Source organism: Schistocerca nitens, unplaced genomic scaffold, assembly GCF_023898315.1.
Source record: "Schistocerca nitens isolate TAMUIC-IGC-003100 unplaced genomic scaffold, iqSchNite1.1 HiC_scaffold_411, whole genome shotgun sequence".
Classification (NCBI taxonomy): domain Eukaryota; kingdom Metazoa; phylum Arthropoda; class Insecta; order Orthoptera; family Acrididae; genus Schistocerca; species Schistocerca nitens.
Window position 1 is genome coordinate 1 of NW_026045944.1, and position 15,290 is coordinate 15,290.

Below are 15,290 nucleotides of genomic sequence, written 5' to 3' on the forward strand. Positions count from 1 at the left end.
CTCACGTGGCCTCGTTTGTGTTGATGCGCAGGAAGATGAGATGCGGGCAGACGCAGACGCGTACAGAGAGACGAGCCCGGTCTGCAGCAGGATGTGTGGCGCGGCGCGCCGAGTGCAGAGCAGCGCGCGCCGCCTGGGCCGGGCTGGGCCCGCCCGGCGGCGGGCCGCGCTGTTGTCGCGGACGTGAGCGCCCCCTGGCGGGTGGTCGGAGGCGGCGCGGTGGACGTGTGTCCGGTTGGCCAGTGCACATTGCGAGTGGCTGGCTGGCGGTCGGCGGCGAGACGGGAGAGGAGGTATGTGTCGCGGGCGCCTTTGCTGCGCTGCGTCGTTGCGTGCCTGGGCGTGCGCCTGTCGACTGTGTGTGACTGTGTTGGGCGTTGTGCCACGTACGTGTGTGCTCGGCCGAAGGCGTCGGAAGAAAAAGAGAGAGAGAGACGGGCGGGAAAGTGGGTCGGTGTGCGTGCGTCGCCCGTGATGCGATGATGTCGCGTCATGTCATGTCATGTCTTTGCGAAACGGCTGCCGAGAGGTGTGTGGTGGCGAGCGGGAATGTGCGTTTGGTGGTTGCCGGCCGGCCGGCAGTTGTTGGTGGTTCCTCCTGTGTGGTTGTTTGTGCTGCTTTGATGGCAACGTGGAAGGACGCCGGTTTTTCCGTGCCTTGCGTGTGGTTGTGTCGACGGTGACTGGTTGGGGGTGTGCGCCGATGCACGTGCCATGTTGTTATGTTTGGGTCGTGAGTGTGTTTTTGGCTGTGTTGTTGTGTACGGGAAGGGGGAGAGAGGAGGAGGCGGCGGCGGCGGCGGCGGCGGCGGGGGTGATAGTGCGTGCAGTAGTGCCGTTGCGACGGGCGTCGGGTGGAGCCGTGCGTAGTGGCGGAAAGGTGTAGGTTGCGGGAAGCGAGCCCGTCGCGTGTCGTCGTCGACGACGGGGTCGCGTGCGCTGTGAATCGAGAGTGGCGGGAAAGGGGCAGCGTGCCGCTGTGTCGTGGTCGTTAGCAGAGGCCTGTGTGCCTGTCCGTTTGTTTTCTGTCGGACGCTTGGTGCGAGGTGTTTGTTTTGTTTTGTTGCCGCCGCCGCGGTTGTTTTTGTTTGTCGGCTGTGCTGTGTCGGTGGGTCGGCGAGCTGTTTTGCGGTGCGTGAATGTGTTGGTGCAAAAGTGGCGGCGGCGTCATGGCTGCGACCGCGACGAGCCGCGGGCGCGCCATTGATGATGTTGAACACAGAGCGGCTGTGTGCAATGGGAGGCCTTGTGTACGGGTAGCGGTGTTGTCGTACGTGCATCCGGCCCGGTGCGGAAAGCGCCGTTGCGGTTGCGGGTTGCCTCTGGTCGCGACGTGTGGTGCTCGGCTTTGTGGGTTTTTTTGGTGCCCCTTTGGCCGGTGGGTGGTGTTTGTTGTTTTGTGTGTGTGTGTGTGTGTGTGTGTGTGGTCGGTCTCTTTGGCGCTCGGTATATATCTGCCTCCTGCTCGGTCTTGTTGTCGACGTCGTCTGTAGTTTTTTGCGGCTTGCCGACGACCGACCGACCGAACTACTACCTACCTGTGACAGCTACGTGTGGCGCCCGAAGGTGAACGTAACGTGACCTCGGCGCCCTTAGCCTAACCTAAGATGTCCGGCCGTAAGGTAGGTGCGGCCACCTGACGCCTCACGTCCGAACGCTTAACCTAACTTTGACGCCTAACCTAACTTTAACCCTTAACCTAACCCACGTCCACCTAACGTAACCTAACCTAACCCAAGCGACGCCAACCCTAACCTAAGGTGTTGTACACTGCGAATGTCGAAGGCATGTTATAGTCTTAGGTGGAGAGCACTACACGCAACAAGCGGCTACACGGGTAGCAGGGGTTGTGTGGCGTGGGCTGGGCGGTTTTGTTAGGTTAGATGGCCTTGGGCAAGTACAGAAAGGGGGCAACAGCAGCCTCAACGGGTGCGGGGACCAAGCAGCAATCGGTATCGTTTGTTAATTGTCAACTGTCGAAGCTGCGTTGGTACAGTACCGGAACCGCAAGCGCTGACAGAGAAAGCACCGAAGCTCTGCAATCGTGATAAGGTACAGAAAGCTGGCTGACGCCAGGGATAAATTCTGCCGAAATTGTCACAAAGGTACAGACGGTGTTTTAGAAAGGCTCGATTGCATGCAACCGGTGGTGGTGTGTTCGTCGCTGTTTGAGTAGTAGTTTTGATCCTGTAGTGAAGTAGAGGTGGATGGTTCCTGTGAAATATTGTGGGTGGAGGTTACACCCAACAACCGAGCTAGGTTTAATAATAATTGGCTCCTTTGACCGACCTCCCGACGCAGCAGCATTAGTGGCAGAACAACGGAGAGACGGATTTTGGAAACACATTTCACATACATTTTCCTCAGCATGTTAGGGTCTTAGGTGGAGATTTCAATTTACCCGATATAGACTGGGACACTCAGATGATGTTCAGGACGGGTGGTAGGGGGACAGAGAGCATCGAGTGACATTATACTGAGTGCACTGTCCGAAAATCACCTCGAGCAAAATGAACAGAGAACCGACTCGTGGAGATAACATCGTGGACCTACGGATGACAAACAGACCCGAACGTGTTTCGACTCTGTATGTGCAGAACAGGGACGCAGTGATCATAAGGCCGTTGCAGGGAGGACGGTGTATCTATCTGTTTTGGCTAGCAAGAGTAATAGAAGGCAGATTTGCAGACGACCCGACAGATGAAAAGGCAAATGCCTGTTCCGACACTGACAATGTTGAGTGTTCATGGAGAAAGTGCAAGGCAATGGTAAAAATGCGTTTTTAGACAGGTACGTGCCGAGTGTCGAACTGTGAGGGATGGGAAAAAAAACCCACCGTGGTATACTACAACAACAACGTTAGGAAACTGTTGCGAAAGCAAAGAGAGCTTCACCCAAAGTTTAAACGCAGCCAAAACCTCCGAGACAAACAGAAGCTAAACGATGTCCAAAGTGTGAGCGTAAGGAGGGCTATGCGTGAAGCGTTCAGTGAATTCGAAAGTAGAACAAACCCTATGTACCGACGTTGACAGAAAATGCTAGGACGTTCCGGTCTTGCGTTGAATCAGTAAGTGGCTCGAAACAGCATATCCAGACACTCCGGCATGGTGATGGCATTGAAACAGAGGATGACACGCGTAAAGCTGTGAAATACCTAAACACCTGTTTCCAAAGCTGTTTCACAGAGGACGGACCGCACTGCAGTTCCGTCTCTAAATGCTCGCACGAACGAGAAACCGGCTGACATCGAAATAAGTGTCCAAGGAGGAATGGGAAAGTCCGCCGGACCCGACGGGATTACCAATTCGCGATTCCTACACAGGGTACGCGAAACAACCTGCCCCCCTTCTAACAGCCGTGTACCGCAAGTCTCTGGAGAGGAAGGGAGGGTTCCAAATGATTGGAAAAGAGCACAGGTAGTCCCAGTCGTCGAGCAGATGCGCAAAAACCATAGACCCATATCTCTGACGTCGATGTGTTGTAGAACATGTTGTTTGCTCGAGTATCATGTCGTTTGTGGAAACTCCAGAGTCTACTATGTAGGAATCCATGTTGGATTCCGGAAACAGCGATCGTGTGTGAGACCCCCAGCTCGCTTTATTTGCGCATGAGACCCAGAAAATATGAGATACAGGCTCCCAGGTGGATGCCATTGTCGTTGACGTCCGGAAGGCGTTCGATACAGCTCCGCACCGTCGCCTGATAAACGACGTAAGAGTCTACAGAATATCAGACCAACTGTGTGGCTGGATTGACGAGATGTTAGCAGACGGAACACAGCATGTTGTTATCAATGGAGAGACAGACGTCTACAGACGTTAAAGTAACCCCTGGCGTGCCACGGGGGAGTGTTATGGGACCATTGCTTTTCACAATTCATATCATATAAATGAGCTAGTAGATAGTGCCGGACGTTCCATGCGTCGTTTCGCGGATGATGTGCTGTATGTAGTATACAGAGAGGTTGCAGGACGATCGGCAGCGGATAGGCACCCGGTGCAGGGAGTGGCAACTGTCCCCTTAACATAGACAAATGTGATGTATTGCGAATATACAGAAAGAAGGATCGTTTATTGTATGATTGATTATATGATAGCGGGACAAACACTGGTAGCTGTGACGTCTGTAAAATATGTATCTGGGAGTATGCGTGCGGAATGATTTGGAAGTGGAATGATGATCAGATAAAAGTAATTGTTGGTAAGGCGGGTACCAGGTTGAGATGCACTGGGAGAATGCTTAGCAAAAATGTAGTCCATCAACAAAGGAGGTGGCTTACAAAAACACGCGTTCGACCGACCCATACGTGAGTGTTGCCCACCAGTGTGGGATGCGTAGCAGGTCGGGTTGACGGAGGAGATAGAGAAAGGTCCAACGTTTCGTCACAGGGTTATGTGGTAACCGTGATAGTTAAGTGGCAGACTCTGCAAGGGAGGCGCTCTCTGCATCGCGGTGTAGCTTGCTCGCCAGGTTTTCGAGAGGGTGCGTTTCCGGATGAGGTATCGAATATATTGCTTCCCCGTACGTATATACCTCCCGAGGAGATCCCGAATGTAGTAAAAGTAGAGAGATTCGAGCGCGCACGGAGGCTTTCAGACAGTCGTTGTTCCCGCGAACCATACGCGACTGGAACGGCAAAGGGAGGCAATGACGACAGTGGCACGTAACGTAAAAAGTGCCCTCCGCCACACACCGTTGGGTGGCTTGCGGCGTATAAATGTAGGAGGTCGGCTGTCGTGTGTGCTTGGAGGCAGATTCGGTGTGTCTGTAGTTGCGGACGGCGGTCAGCCCCCCTCGCGTAAGCGGCGAGGGGCGGCGGCGCTCGGTTGGCCGGTGCCGATGTTGCGCAGGCGGCGCCCGTTTTGTTTGCGGCGGGCAATTTTGTGAGAAAGGGGCGCGAATGTTGGCGGGCGAGGTGGCCCGACGGCTGCGGGCCGATCGGGAAACGGTGGGAGGGCGATGGGGCGGCGGAGGTGCGTTTGCACGGCCGGCATCGCCGCACGCCTCCGCTTGTGTGGCTGTGGCGGCGGCCGCGCTGGCCGGGCTGGCGCGGCGACGGTGTGGCACTTTTGCCGAAGGTTTGGCCATTGTGGCGGGTCGTCGGCTGGGGCTGTGGGGGCGGCATGTGGGCGGGGGCGGCGATTCTCGGCGGGCCGAGCCAGGCTGTAGCGCGCGGTAGCTGCAGTTTGGCCGTGGTTTGCGGCGCTGCCGTGGCGACTGGTTGGCGACTGTGGTGTGGCCGTGTGTAGCCCCATCCTCGGTGGTTTGAACGGCGCGGGTGGTTGCGGCGCAGGTTTGGGGCTGGTCCGCACAGGCTGTCGGACGTTGGGCGGTAGCAAGCGCGGGAGGCGCGGCGCGGCGGCGCGCAGAGTGGCGGCCGCTCTCTCGGCCGTCCGCGCCCGCCCGCGACACTGGCTGGGCCTGGCGGCGCGGCGGCTATTCTCTGCCGCCGTGCTTGCCGCCTGCCGCTCTCGCTCTCGCTCTCGTGTGTGTACGCGCGTCGTCGAAATAATGGCAGATCAGGCGGCTACGAACGAGACTGCTGCGGCACCCGCCGCCACCGGCACGACGAAGAAGGCCAAGTCTGCGGCGTCTGCGAAGAAGCCGCGCGCCAAGCCTGCGCACCCGCGCACCTCTGAGATGGTGACGGCCGCCATCAAGAGTCTGAAGGAGCGCGGCGGCTCGTCGCTGCAGGCGATCAAGAAGTACATTGCCGCGCACTACAAGCTGGACGCGGAGAAGCTGGCGCCCTTTATCAAGAAGTACCTCAAGTCGGCCGTCGTGGCTGGCGAGCTGGTGCAGACGAAGGGGAAGGGCGCGTCCGGCTCTTTCAAGCTTGCCGGCGGCGGGGCGGCCGAGGGCGGCAAGGCCCGTGCCGGCGGTGCGAAGAAGAAGCGCGCCGCTCCGGCCAGCAAGGAGAAGAAGGGCGCCCGTGCGGCCGGCGCAAAGAAGGCTGGTGGCGTGAAGGCGGCGACCGGTCGGAAGGCGGGCGCCGCCAAGAAGGCGTCTGCGGCGTCGGCGGCTCCCGCGGGTGCGAAGAAGGCGGCTGCGGCCAAGCCGGCCAAGGCCAAGTCGCCGTCGAAGGCGAAGAAGGCCGCGAAGGTTCCGACGAAGAAGCCGAAGGCGCCGCGCCCGAAGAAGGCGACGACGCCGTCTAAGGCGAAGGCTTCGCCCAAGAAGAAGAAGTGAAGTTAAAGTAAAGAAAGGAAAGGGGAAGGAAGGGAAGGGCTGGCGCTTGACCCCGTCGTCCCCCACCCCCCTCCCCCGCGTCGTCTAGTGGCGCGCGATGGCACGGCTGCGCGCGGCCCAAAACGGCCCTTCTCAGGGCCATCAGAGGACGTCGGGAAGGCGTTGATTGTCGTGCTTGGCGCGTTGTGTTGTCTTGTTTGGGTGGCCGTGCGTGCATGCGCCGGGGTGTGTGTGTGTGTGTGTGTGTGTGGGGTTGGTTGGTGTTTGTGTGGCGTTTCTGTATGACCCTTGTGGGTACTGTGTGCGTGCCGTGGTGGTTGGATTGTGGGGCCGGTGGCGGTAGGCGGCGGCGCGCGGTAGCGGAGCGGTTGTGGCCGTTTTGTTTTGTGTTTTGTATTTTGTGCGGCGGCCGACGGTTGGTTTCTCATGTTTCTGGAGACTCTGTTTGTTTGCTTGCTTTGCGGATGGCGCGTCTTGTTTGTTATGTGTGTGTCCTCTCTGTGTGAAAGGGGGACGGGGACGTTGAGACGTGGAAGTGGCCGGCGGGAATTGGGAAGGCGCGGTGGCGCCTCGGAGACGGCGGCGGCCAGCCACCCGTGGTGACGTCGTCCGGCTGTTTGTTTGTGTGTATTTGAAGGGGTGGGGTGGGATGACGTCGATTGTGATTGTTGGCGAGAGCGGCTGTGTACGGGAGGGAGGGTGGGGAATTGTGGTGGTTGTTTTAACGGGGCTAGAGAGAGAGGCTGGGCGGCAAGACCGACAAAAGTTTTGCTCGCGACGGAGAGATGTTAGTGGCCCTGAAAAGGGCCGTTTTTTTTGTGTTGCGCGCGTGCGGTGCCGTGCCGCGGCTAAGCGGTTTAGGCGCGCTCGCCGCGGATGCGGCGCGCGAGCTGGATGTCCTTGGGCATGATGGTGACGCGCTTGGCGTGGATTGCGCACAGGTTGGTGTCTTCGAAGAGGCCGACGAGGTAGGCCTCGCTGGCCTCCTGCAGGGCCATGACTGCGGAGCTCTGGAAGCGCAGGTCGGTCTTGAAGTCCTGGGCGATCTCGCGCACTAGGCGCTGGAACGGCAGCTTGCGGATGAGCAGCTCTGTGCTCTTCTGGTAGCGCCTGATTTCTCGCAGGGCGACGGTGCCCGGCCTGTAGCGGTGGGGCTTCTTGACGCCGCCGGTGGCGGGCGCGCTCTTCCTCGCCGCCTTGGTGGCGAGCTGTTTGCGCGGCGCCTTTCCGCCGGTGGACTTGCGGGCCGTTTGCTTTGTGCGGGCCATAGCGGTTAGCGGTGCGTGCGGTAGCGAAGCGTCCGGTGCTGCCTTGACAACGGGCCCGCGCGGGCCCGTGCTGCGCTTATATGCCCTCGGTGCGCGTGGTGGGGGGAGGGCGGGCCAGAGTCTATATAGGGGGGCGGCGCGCGCTCACGGCGCACCGTAGCCGACTCGCTAGCGCCGGGTGAGGAGCTGCCGCTTGTGCTTTTTTTGTTGCTTGAGGAGGAGGAAGAATGACAGGCCGCGGCAAGGGAGGAAAGGGGCTGGGCAAGGGTGGCGCCAAGCGGCACCGCAAGGTGTTGCGCGACAACATCCAGGGCATCACGAAGCCCGCCATCCGCCGCCTGGCTCGCAGGGGCGGCGTGAAGCGCATCTCTGGTCTGATCTACGAGGAGACCCGCGGAGTGCTGAAGGTGTTCCTGGAGAACGTGATCCGCGACGCGGTGACGTACACTGAGCACGCCAAGCGCAAGACTGTGACGGCCATGGACGTGGTGTACGCCCTGAAGAGGCAGGGGCGCACCCTGTACGGTTTCGGCGGTTAGGCAGGCAGCCGGTGTGCTGTGCTGTGGCCTTCCCGCGGCCGTGCCGTTGCCCGTGCTTGGTGGGAGAGACGAAAAACGGCCCTTTTCAGGGCCACCACACTGTTCGGAAATTGAAAAGTGCGAAAGGGTCTGTGTTGCCTGCCTGCCTCTGTGTGTGTGTGTTTGTTGTTGTTGTTGTTGTTGTTGTGCGCCTCTGTTGCTTTGCGTGCGTGCGTTCCGTTTGGAGTTTCGACGTGACGTGTGTGATGATGGATGCGGGAGGGCGCGGCTGAGTCCGGTGTGTGCGTGGTTTGTTTGTGGCGCGGGCCGGATCATCGATCGGATCAGCTGTTTGGTTTGGTTTGGTTTGTCCTGTGCCTGTGTGTTTGGAGAGCGCGCGCGGCGGCCCGCGTGTCGTCCGTCGTCGGGCCGTTACGCGCTCTTTTAATTATGAACATATTAACAATGATCACATCACATTATTGGTGTATTGATGTCGTTGTCGTTGTTTGGAACGCGACTGTGCGTGCGTGGAGGGGTGCAGAAAAAATGTGTGTGTGTTCGGCCACACGGGCTGTGGACAAGATGGCGGACGTGCGCCGGCGCTGTGGACGTTGTTGTAAAGTGCGGCGAGGACGACGGAAACTTTGCTTTGGACGTAGGTTTGTGTGGTGGCCCTGAAAAGGGCCGATTGTTGTGAGGCGAGCCGGCAAGGCAAAGGCGCGTTTGCGTTTGCGTGCAGGGAGCACGCAAGCGCAGCGCCGCGGTCCCTGTTTAGGCCTTCTTCTCGGTCTTCTTTGGCAGCAGGACGGCCTGGATGTTGGGCAGGACACCACCCTGTGCGATGGTGACGCCCGACAAGAGCTTGTTGAGCTCCTCGTCGTTGCGGATGGCGAGCTGCAGGTGGCGCGGGATGATGCGCGTCTTCTTGTTGTCGCGGGCCGCGTTTCCGGCCAGCTCGAGCACCTCAGCCGCGAGGTACTCCATGACGGCGGCGAGGTAGACGGGCGCCCCGGCGCCGACGCGCTCGGCGTAGTTTCCCTTGCGCAGGAGGCGGTGGATTCTGCCGACCGGGAACTGGAGCCCAGCCCTGCTTGAGCGGGACTTTGACTTGCCCTTGACTTTGCCTCCCTTTCCGCGTCCGGACATGGCGTTTGGCTAGTGGCGTAAGCGCTAAACACGTAACCGTAACGGTGCGAGCCGCAGCGAGTCGAGCAGCGGAGTGCGTGCGTGTGCCGGCGGCGGCGGGGTGGGGGTCCCTTTATGGGCTCGGGTGCGGCGGCCGGTTGCGCGCGCGCCCCATTGGTCGGCGGCCGCAACAGGGCGAGCTGGTAAAGGTGCGGTGTTGCGGTAGCGGCGGGTGCCACTGTGTGGGGAGACGCTGACTAGAGCGGAGCGCTTGCTGCCTGTTGTTGTACGTTCGAGATGCCGCCCAAGACTAGCGGGAAGGCCGCCAAGAAGGCCGGCAAGGCGCAGAAGAACATTTCGAAGGGCGACAAGAAGAAGAAGCGCAAGAGGAAGGAGAGCTATGCCATCTACATCTACAAGGTGCTGAAGCAGGTGCACCCCGACACGGGCATCTCGTCGAAGGCGATGAGCATCATGAACAGCTTCGTGAACGACATTTTCGAGCGCATTGCGGCCGAGGCGTCTCGCCTGGCGCACTACAACAAGCGCTCGACCATCACGTCCCGCGAGATCCAGACGGCTGTGCGGCTCTTGCTGCCTGGCGAGCTGGCCAAGCACGCCGTGAGCGAGGGCACGAAGGCGGTGACCAAGTACACGAGCTCCAAGTAAGGAGGAGGTTGTTACTTCGGCTCTTGGAAGGAAGGAAGGAAGGAAGGAAGGAAGGAAGGAAGCTCCCTCCGTTGCGAGAGCGGCAAAACGGCCCTTTTCAGGGCCACCAAATTGCCTTTGCGGGAAGAGCGGAATTGTTTGTGTGTGTGTGAGTGAGTGAGTGAGTGAGAGGGGCGGCATAGCTACCCGGTTTGGTTGGTTGCGAGGCAGCTGGTGGTGCTGCTGTGCCGTGGTGGTGTGGTCTCGAATGTGGTTGTGGTTGTGGTTACTGGGGTACGGCCGCGAGGGTTTGGTTGCCGCCGGTGTGACGTGGAATGCGTGCACGAGTCTTGGCGTGGTTGTTTGTCGACACACAGATAGATCGATAGGAGGTGTTGGTGCTGTCTGTGGCGCTGATTCATGTCTTTGTCTCCGTCTGCCCGGTTAGTCACGTGACTGCAATTGAAAGTCCTCGCGATTGATTGATTGTTGGATGTCACCGTTACGGCCGTCTGTTGTCACATCATACATGATGGCGAGGGTGAAATGTTGTGTTGCCGTCGACTATTCCCTTTGCTGTACGGCGCGTTGGTGTGTGTGTGTTGGTGACGTTTTAAATGGACGTGTCGTACTATCATCCATTACGAAGTCGCCAAGAAATGTACGGGCGGGTGGGGTAGGCGACACGCACGGTGGTGTACCTATTTGGCCCTTGATTTGATGATAGCCGTTTCTGCAGTTTGACTGATGATTGATTGGACTGTTGTGCGCACGCACGTCATTCACGGTGCACGTGTGTTCGGTTGAGTACAGTAAGCGTGAGGCTAGACGACGACGGTCGTTGTTTGTTGTTATGGGCGTACACGCGTTTCGTTGGTCTGTGTCCCCCGGTGTGAAATGGCAGGTGTGTCGGTGATGTGATCCGATCCGGCGGCTCTGAGTAACTGTCAATATCGGCGCGGTACACCGGCGTCATGGCAACGTGTCGGTGTTCACACCAGTCGCACTGTGGCACCGTCGGCGCCGCGAACGGTGACGAAAGGCTGACCTTTGATCGGTCGAGTGTCGTGTCTGGGCAGAACGTGTGGAATGAGCAAAACTGTTGGGGACGGAAACAATGGTGGAGGAGGGGAACGGAAAGTAATAAAACAAACAAAATGGAGAAGCAATCACCGGAAAACGAAGCAGGGAAAAACGGAGAGGCGCTGTCTATAGCAACGGAACGTTCCCGTGCATTGCAGCCGCACTGAAAGGCGTTTACGGCGCGGCTGCAGGTGTCGGCCGTGGTGACGGCTGAATTGCATTGCCTTCCCGGATGAAACGTTCGCCGACATGGCTCGGAGGAGGAATCTATGAGAATGCGTTGCCCTTGCCTGCCGTTTCGTGTGCCCTCCTGTTGTGTACGCTGTTGTTGTCCGGTGTAGCGAAGGGTGTGTATGTAGGGGTGTGTGTGTGTTTAGTGGGGAATTGGAAGGTCGATAGCTGCCGTCACGGTCAAGATAACGCAGTCAAAGGTGTCGCGAAAAAGTGTGTTAGCCGTGGTTGGTTGGTTCGTGTGTTTTAAAGAGAATGGACGAGAGAGAGAAAGTAGGTGGAGAGTGCGTTGCGTGTTGCCTAACTGCGTCCGCGAATATGGCAGTAGTTGGTGGTGGGCGTGCCCTTGCATGTGGCCCGGAAGGCGTGTCCGTTTCGCGGTAGTGGCACCGCTGCTGGCATATTCGGGAGATGGGAGGGGCGCGAAAGGAGAAAGGAGACGCGGAGGCTTTTAAAGACGGGGAGGGCGCGTGTGGGTGGCTCGCGCTGCGCTCGGCGGTTGTGTTTGTGCAACAAATGTGTTGCCGGGAGGGGACCGTTGTTGTGGTGCGGTTGTAGCCTCAGACGCGGCCGGCAGTGAACGTGAGACGACGGATGCGGGCCGGGGCGGCGCATGTCGCCGGTGCCATGCCTTTTAAGAGCCGCGTGGTCGGGGGTGTGCGCACCGTGTGTCGTGTTGCGAGACAGCATCATTTGTGCTGCGTGGCGTGGCGTGGCGTGGGGGCGAGGAGAGCGAGCCGCGCGGTGTGCTTGTGCGCCGGAGAATGGCACACTGCGCCTGCCCGTTGAGGAGGCCGATGGCCGTGGTGTGGTGGAAATGGAGCGCGTCGGACGTGCACCAATGAGAAAGAGAAACAAAGCGGCGACAACGAACGAAAGGGGGAGGGAGGCCATTGTGTCACATGCGGCGGTGGGAGGAAAAAAAAAAAAAACAAACAAACAAGAAACGAAGACGTAAGAAAGAGGAGAAACAACAAAGAGAATGAGTCGTGCGTTCGCGAGGGGGGGTGCGCGTGTAACTCCGGTACGCGCAGTGCCGGAGCCCAACGGCTGTGTCGTCGACGCCAGTGCTTGTCGGCCGAATGGGTGCGGGAATAGAGGCAGCGTCGGCACGGAGAAGCAAGCAAGAAGGAAGGACGCACGCGCGCTGCGGCGTTTGGCGCGGTTTGCGGCTGGCGCCTTTGGTGGCAACGGCCGGGACAAGCAGCGGTGTATGGTGGTGTGCGGGGCGGACAGGGGCGGCGGCGGTGGTGGACTGGGAGGAGGCGAGGCGGCGCCGACGGTGGCGTGTGGTACGGCGAAAACGGGACGGACGGACGGCGGATGTTGGAGAGGCGCCGCGCACGCAGACACATGGAAGGAAGGAAGGAACGAACGCAAGGGAACAAATGGAGGGGGCGAATGTGGAGATGCGGGCAGGCGGTGGTGTTTGTGGGCATGTGGTGGGGAGAAGGGCGGGGGCGGGAGGACAGAGGCGAGGCGACTGCGTGCTTGCTCGCTCGCTCGCGTGTCTTTTGTTTTTGTGTTTGTTTTTCCATCGTTTGGTCGCCTTGGAGCCTGTCGGTCCCGTCCGTGTGTGGCCACGCTTCGGGTGCGTGTATGTTTGTACGTTTCGTTTGTTCGTCTTCTGCAGCAGAGGCGGTGCGCGGCAGTGGGAACGCCTGCCTGGCGGCTGGGACGGCCAGCAAATGCGGTTGGATGGGCGGCCACAGCACCGCACCTGTGCCCAAGGAGGCGACGCTGGCGGCGGGGCCCCCTCGGATGCGGCCGGCTGGGGGCTGTGTGCGCTGCCGCTGCCGCTGCCGCCGCCGCCGCCGCCGCCGCCGCCGCCGCCGCCGCCGCCGCCGCCGCCGGTGCTGGTGCTGGTGCTGGTGCAGCAGCAACAACGACGAACAACGAGTAAGCAAGAAGAGGACGAAGCGGATGGCTGGTGGGTGAGTGCATTTATTTAGGCGGTCGACAAGGCAGTGCGTGATGTGGCGTTGTGACGGGGGTTTGCTCACGTGGCCTCGTTTGTGTTGATGCGCAGGAAGATGAGATGCGGGCAGACGCAGACGCGTACAGAGAGACGAGCCCGGTCTGCAGCAGGATGTGTGGCGCGGCGCGCCGAGTGCAGAGCAGCGCGCGCCGCCTGGGCCGGGCTGGGCCCGCCCGGCGGCGGGCCGCGCTGTTGTCGCGGACGTGAGCGCCCCCTGGCGGGTGGTCGGAGGCGGCGCGGTGGACGTGTGTCCGGTTGGCCAGTGCACATTGCGAGTGGCTGGCTGGCGGTCGGCGGCGAGACGGGAGAGGAGGTATGTGTCGCGGGCGCCTTTGCTGCGCTGCGTCGTTGCGTGCCTGGGCGTGCGCCTGTCGACTGTGTGTGACTGTGTTGGGCGTTGTGCCACGTACGTGTGTGCTCGGCCGAAGGCGTCGGAAGAAAAAGAGAGAGAGAGACGGGCGGGAAAGTGGGTCGGTGTGCGTGCGTCGCCCGTGATGCGATGATGTCGCGTCATGTCATGTCATGTCTTTGCGAAACGGCTGCCGAGAGGTGTGTGGTGGCGAGCGGGAATGTGCGTTTGGTGGTTGCCGGCCGGCCGGCAGTTGTTGGTGGTTCCTCCTGTGTGGTTGTTTGTGCTGCTTTGATGGCAACGTGGAAGGACGCCGGTTTTTCCGTGCCTTGCGTGTGGTTGTGTCGACGGTGACTGGTTGGGGGTGTGCGCCGATGCACGTGCCATGTTGTTATGTTTGGGTCGTGAGTGTGTTTTTGGCTGTGTTGTTGTGTACGGGAAGGGGGAGAGAGGAGGAGGCGGCGGCGGCGGCGGCGGCGGCGGCGGCGGGGGTGATAGTGCGTGCAGTAGTGCCGTTGCGACGGGCGTCGGGTGGAGCCGTGCGTAGTGGCGGAAAGGTGTAGGTTGCGGGAAGCGAGCCCGTCGCGTGTCGTCGTCGACGACGGGGTCGCGTGCGCTGTGAATCGAGAGTGGCGGGAAAGGGGCAGCGTGCCGCTGTGTCGTGGTCGTTAGCAGAGGCCTGTGTGCCTGTCCGTTTGTTTTCTGTCGGACGCTTGGTGCGAGGTGTTTGTTTTGTTTTGTTGCCGCCGCCGCGGTTGTTTTTGTTTGTCGGCTGTGCTGTGTCGGTGGGTCGGCGAGCTGTTTTGCGGTGCGTGAATGTGTTGGTGCAAAAGTGGCGGCGGCGTCATGGCTGCGACCGCGACGAGCCGCGGGCGCGCCATTGATGATGTTGAACACAGAGCGGCTGTGTGCAATGGGAGGCCTTGTGTACGGGTAGCGGTGTTGTCGTACGTGCATCCGGCCCGGTGCGGAAAGCGCCGTTGCGGTTGCGGGTTGCCTCTGGTCGCGACGTGTGGTGCTCGGCTTTGTGGGTTTTTTTGGTGCCCCTTTGGCCGGTGGGTGGTGTTTGTTGTTTTGTGTGTGTGTGTGTGTGTGTGTGTGTGTGGTCGGTCTCTTTGGCGCTCGGTATATATCTGCCTCCTGCTCGGTCTTGTTGTCGACGTCGTCTGTAGTTTTTTGCGGCTTGCCGACGACCGACCGACCGAACTACTACCTACCTGTGACAGCTACGTGTGGCGCCCGAAGGTGAACGTAACGTGACCTCGGCGCCCTTAGCCTAACCTAAGATGTCCGGCCGTAAGGTAGGTGCGGCCACCTGACGCCTCACGTCCGAACGCTTAACCTAACTTTGACGCCTAACCTAACTTTAACCCTTAACCTAACCCACGTCCACCTAACGTAACCTAACCTAACCCAAGCGACGCCAACCCTAACCTAAGGTGTTGTACACTGCGAATGTCGAAGGCATGTTATAGTCTTAGGTGGAGAGCACTACACGCAACAAGCGGCTACACGGGTAGCAGGGGTTGTGTGGCGTGGGCTGGGCGGTTTTGTTAGGTTAGATGGCCTTGGGCAAGTACAGAAAGGGGGCAACAGCAGCCTCAACGGGTGCGGGGACCAAGCAGCAATCGGTATCGTTTGTTAATTGTCAACTGTCGAAGCTGCGTTGGTACAGTACCGGAACCGCAAGCGCTGACAGAGAAAGCACCGAAGCTCTGCAATCGTGATAAGGTACAGAAAGCTGGCTGACGCCAGGGATAAATTCTGCCGAAATTGTCACAAAGGTACAGACGGTGTTTTAGAAAGGCTCGATTGCATGCAACCGGTGGTGGTGTGTTCGTCGCTGTTTGAGTAGTAGTTTTGATCCTGTAGTGAAGTAGAGGTGGATGGTTCCTGTG

At 59.7% G+C, this 15,290-nt stretch overlaps 2 protein-coding genes across 2 annotated transcripts; both read right to left on the reverse strand.

Moving 5' to 3' along the window:
- Positions 1-500: 500 nt before the first annotated feature.
- LOC126231818 (uncharacterized) lies at positions 501-1,280 on the reverse strand. Its single transcript, XM_049942416.1, has one exon. The coding sequence runs from the start codon at positions 1,278-1,280 to the stop codon at positions 501-503; it is 780 nt and encodes a 259-aa protein (XP_049798373.1).
- A 12,283-nt stretch (positions 1,281-13,563) lies between these two features.
- On the reverse strand, positions 13,564-14,349 carry LOC126231817 (uncharacterized). The gene has a single exon (XM_049942415.1). The coding sequence runs from the start codon at positions 14,347-14,349 to the stop codon at positions 13,564-13,566; it is 786 nt and encodes a 261-aa protein (XP_049798372.1).
- Between the last annotated feature and the right edge of the window lie 941 nt (positions 14,350-15,290).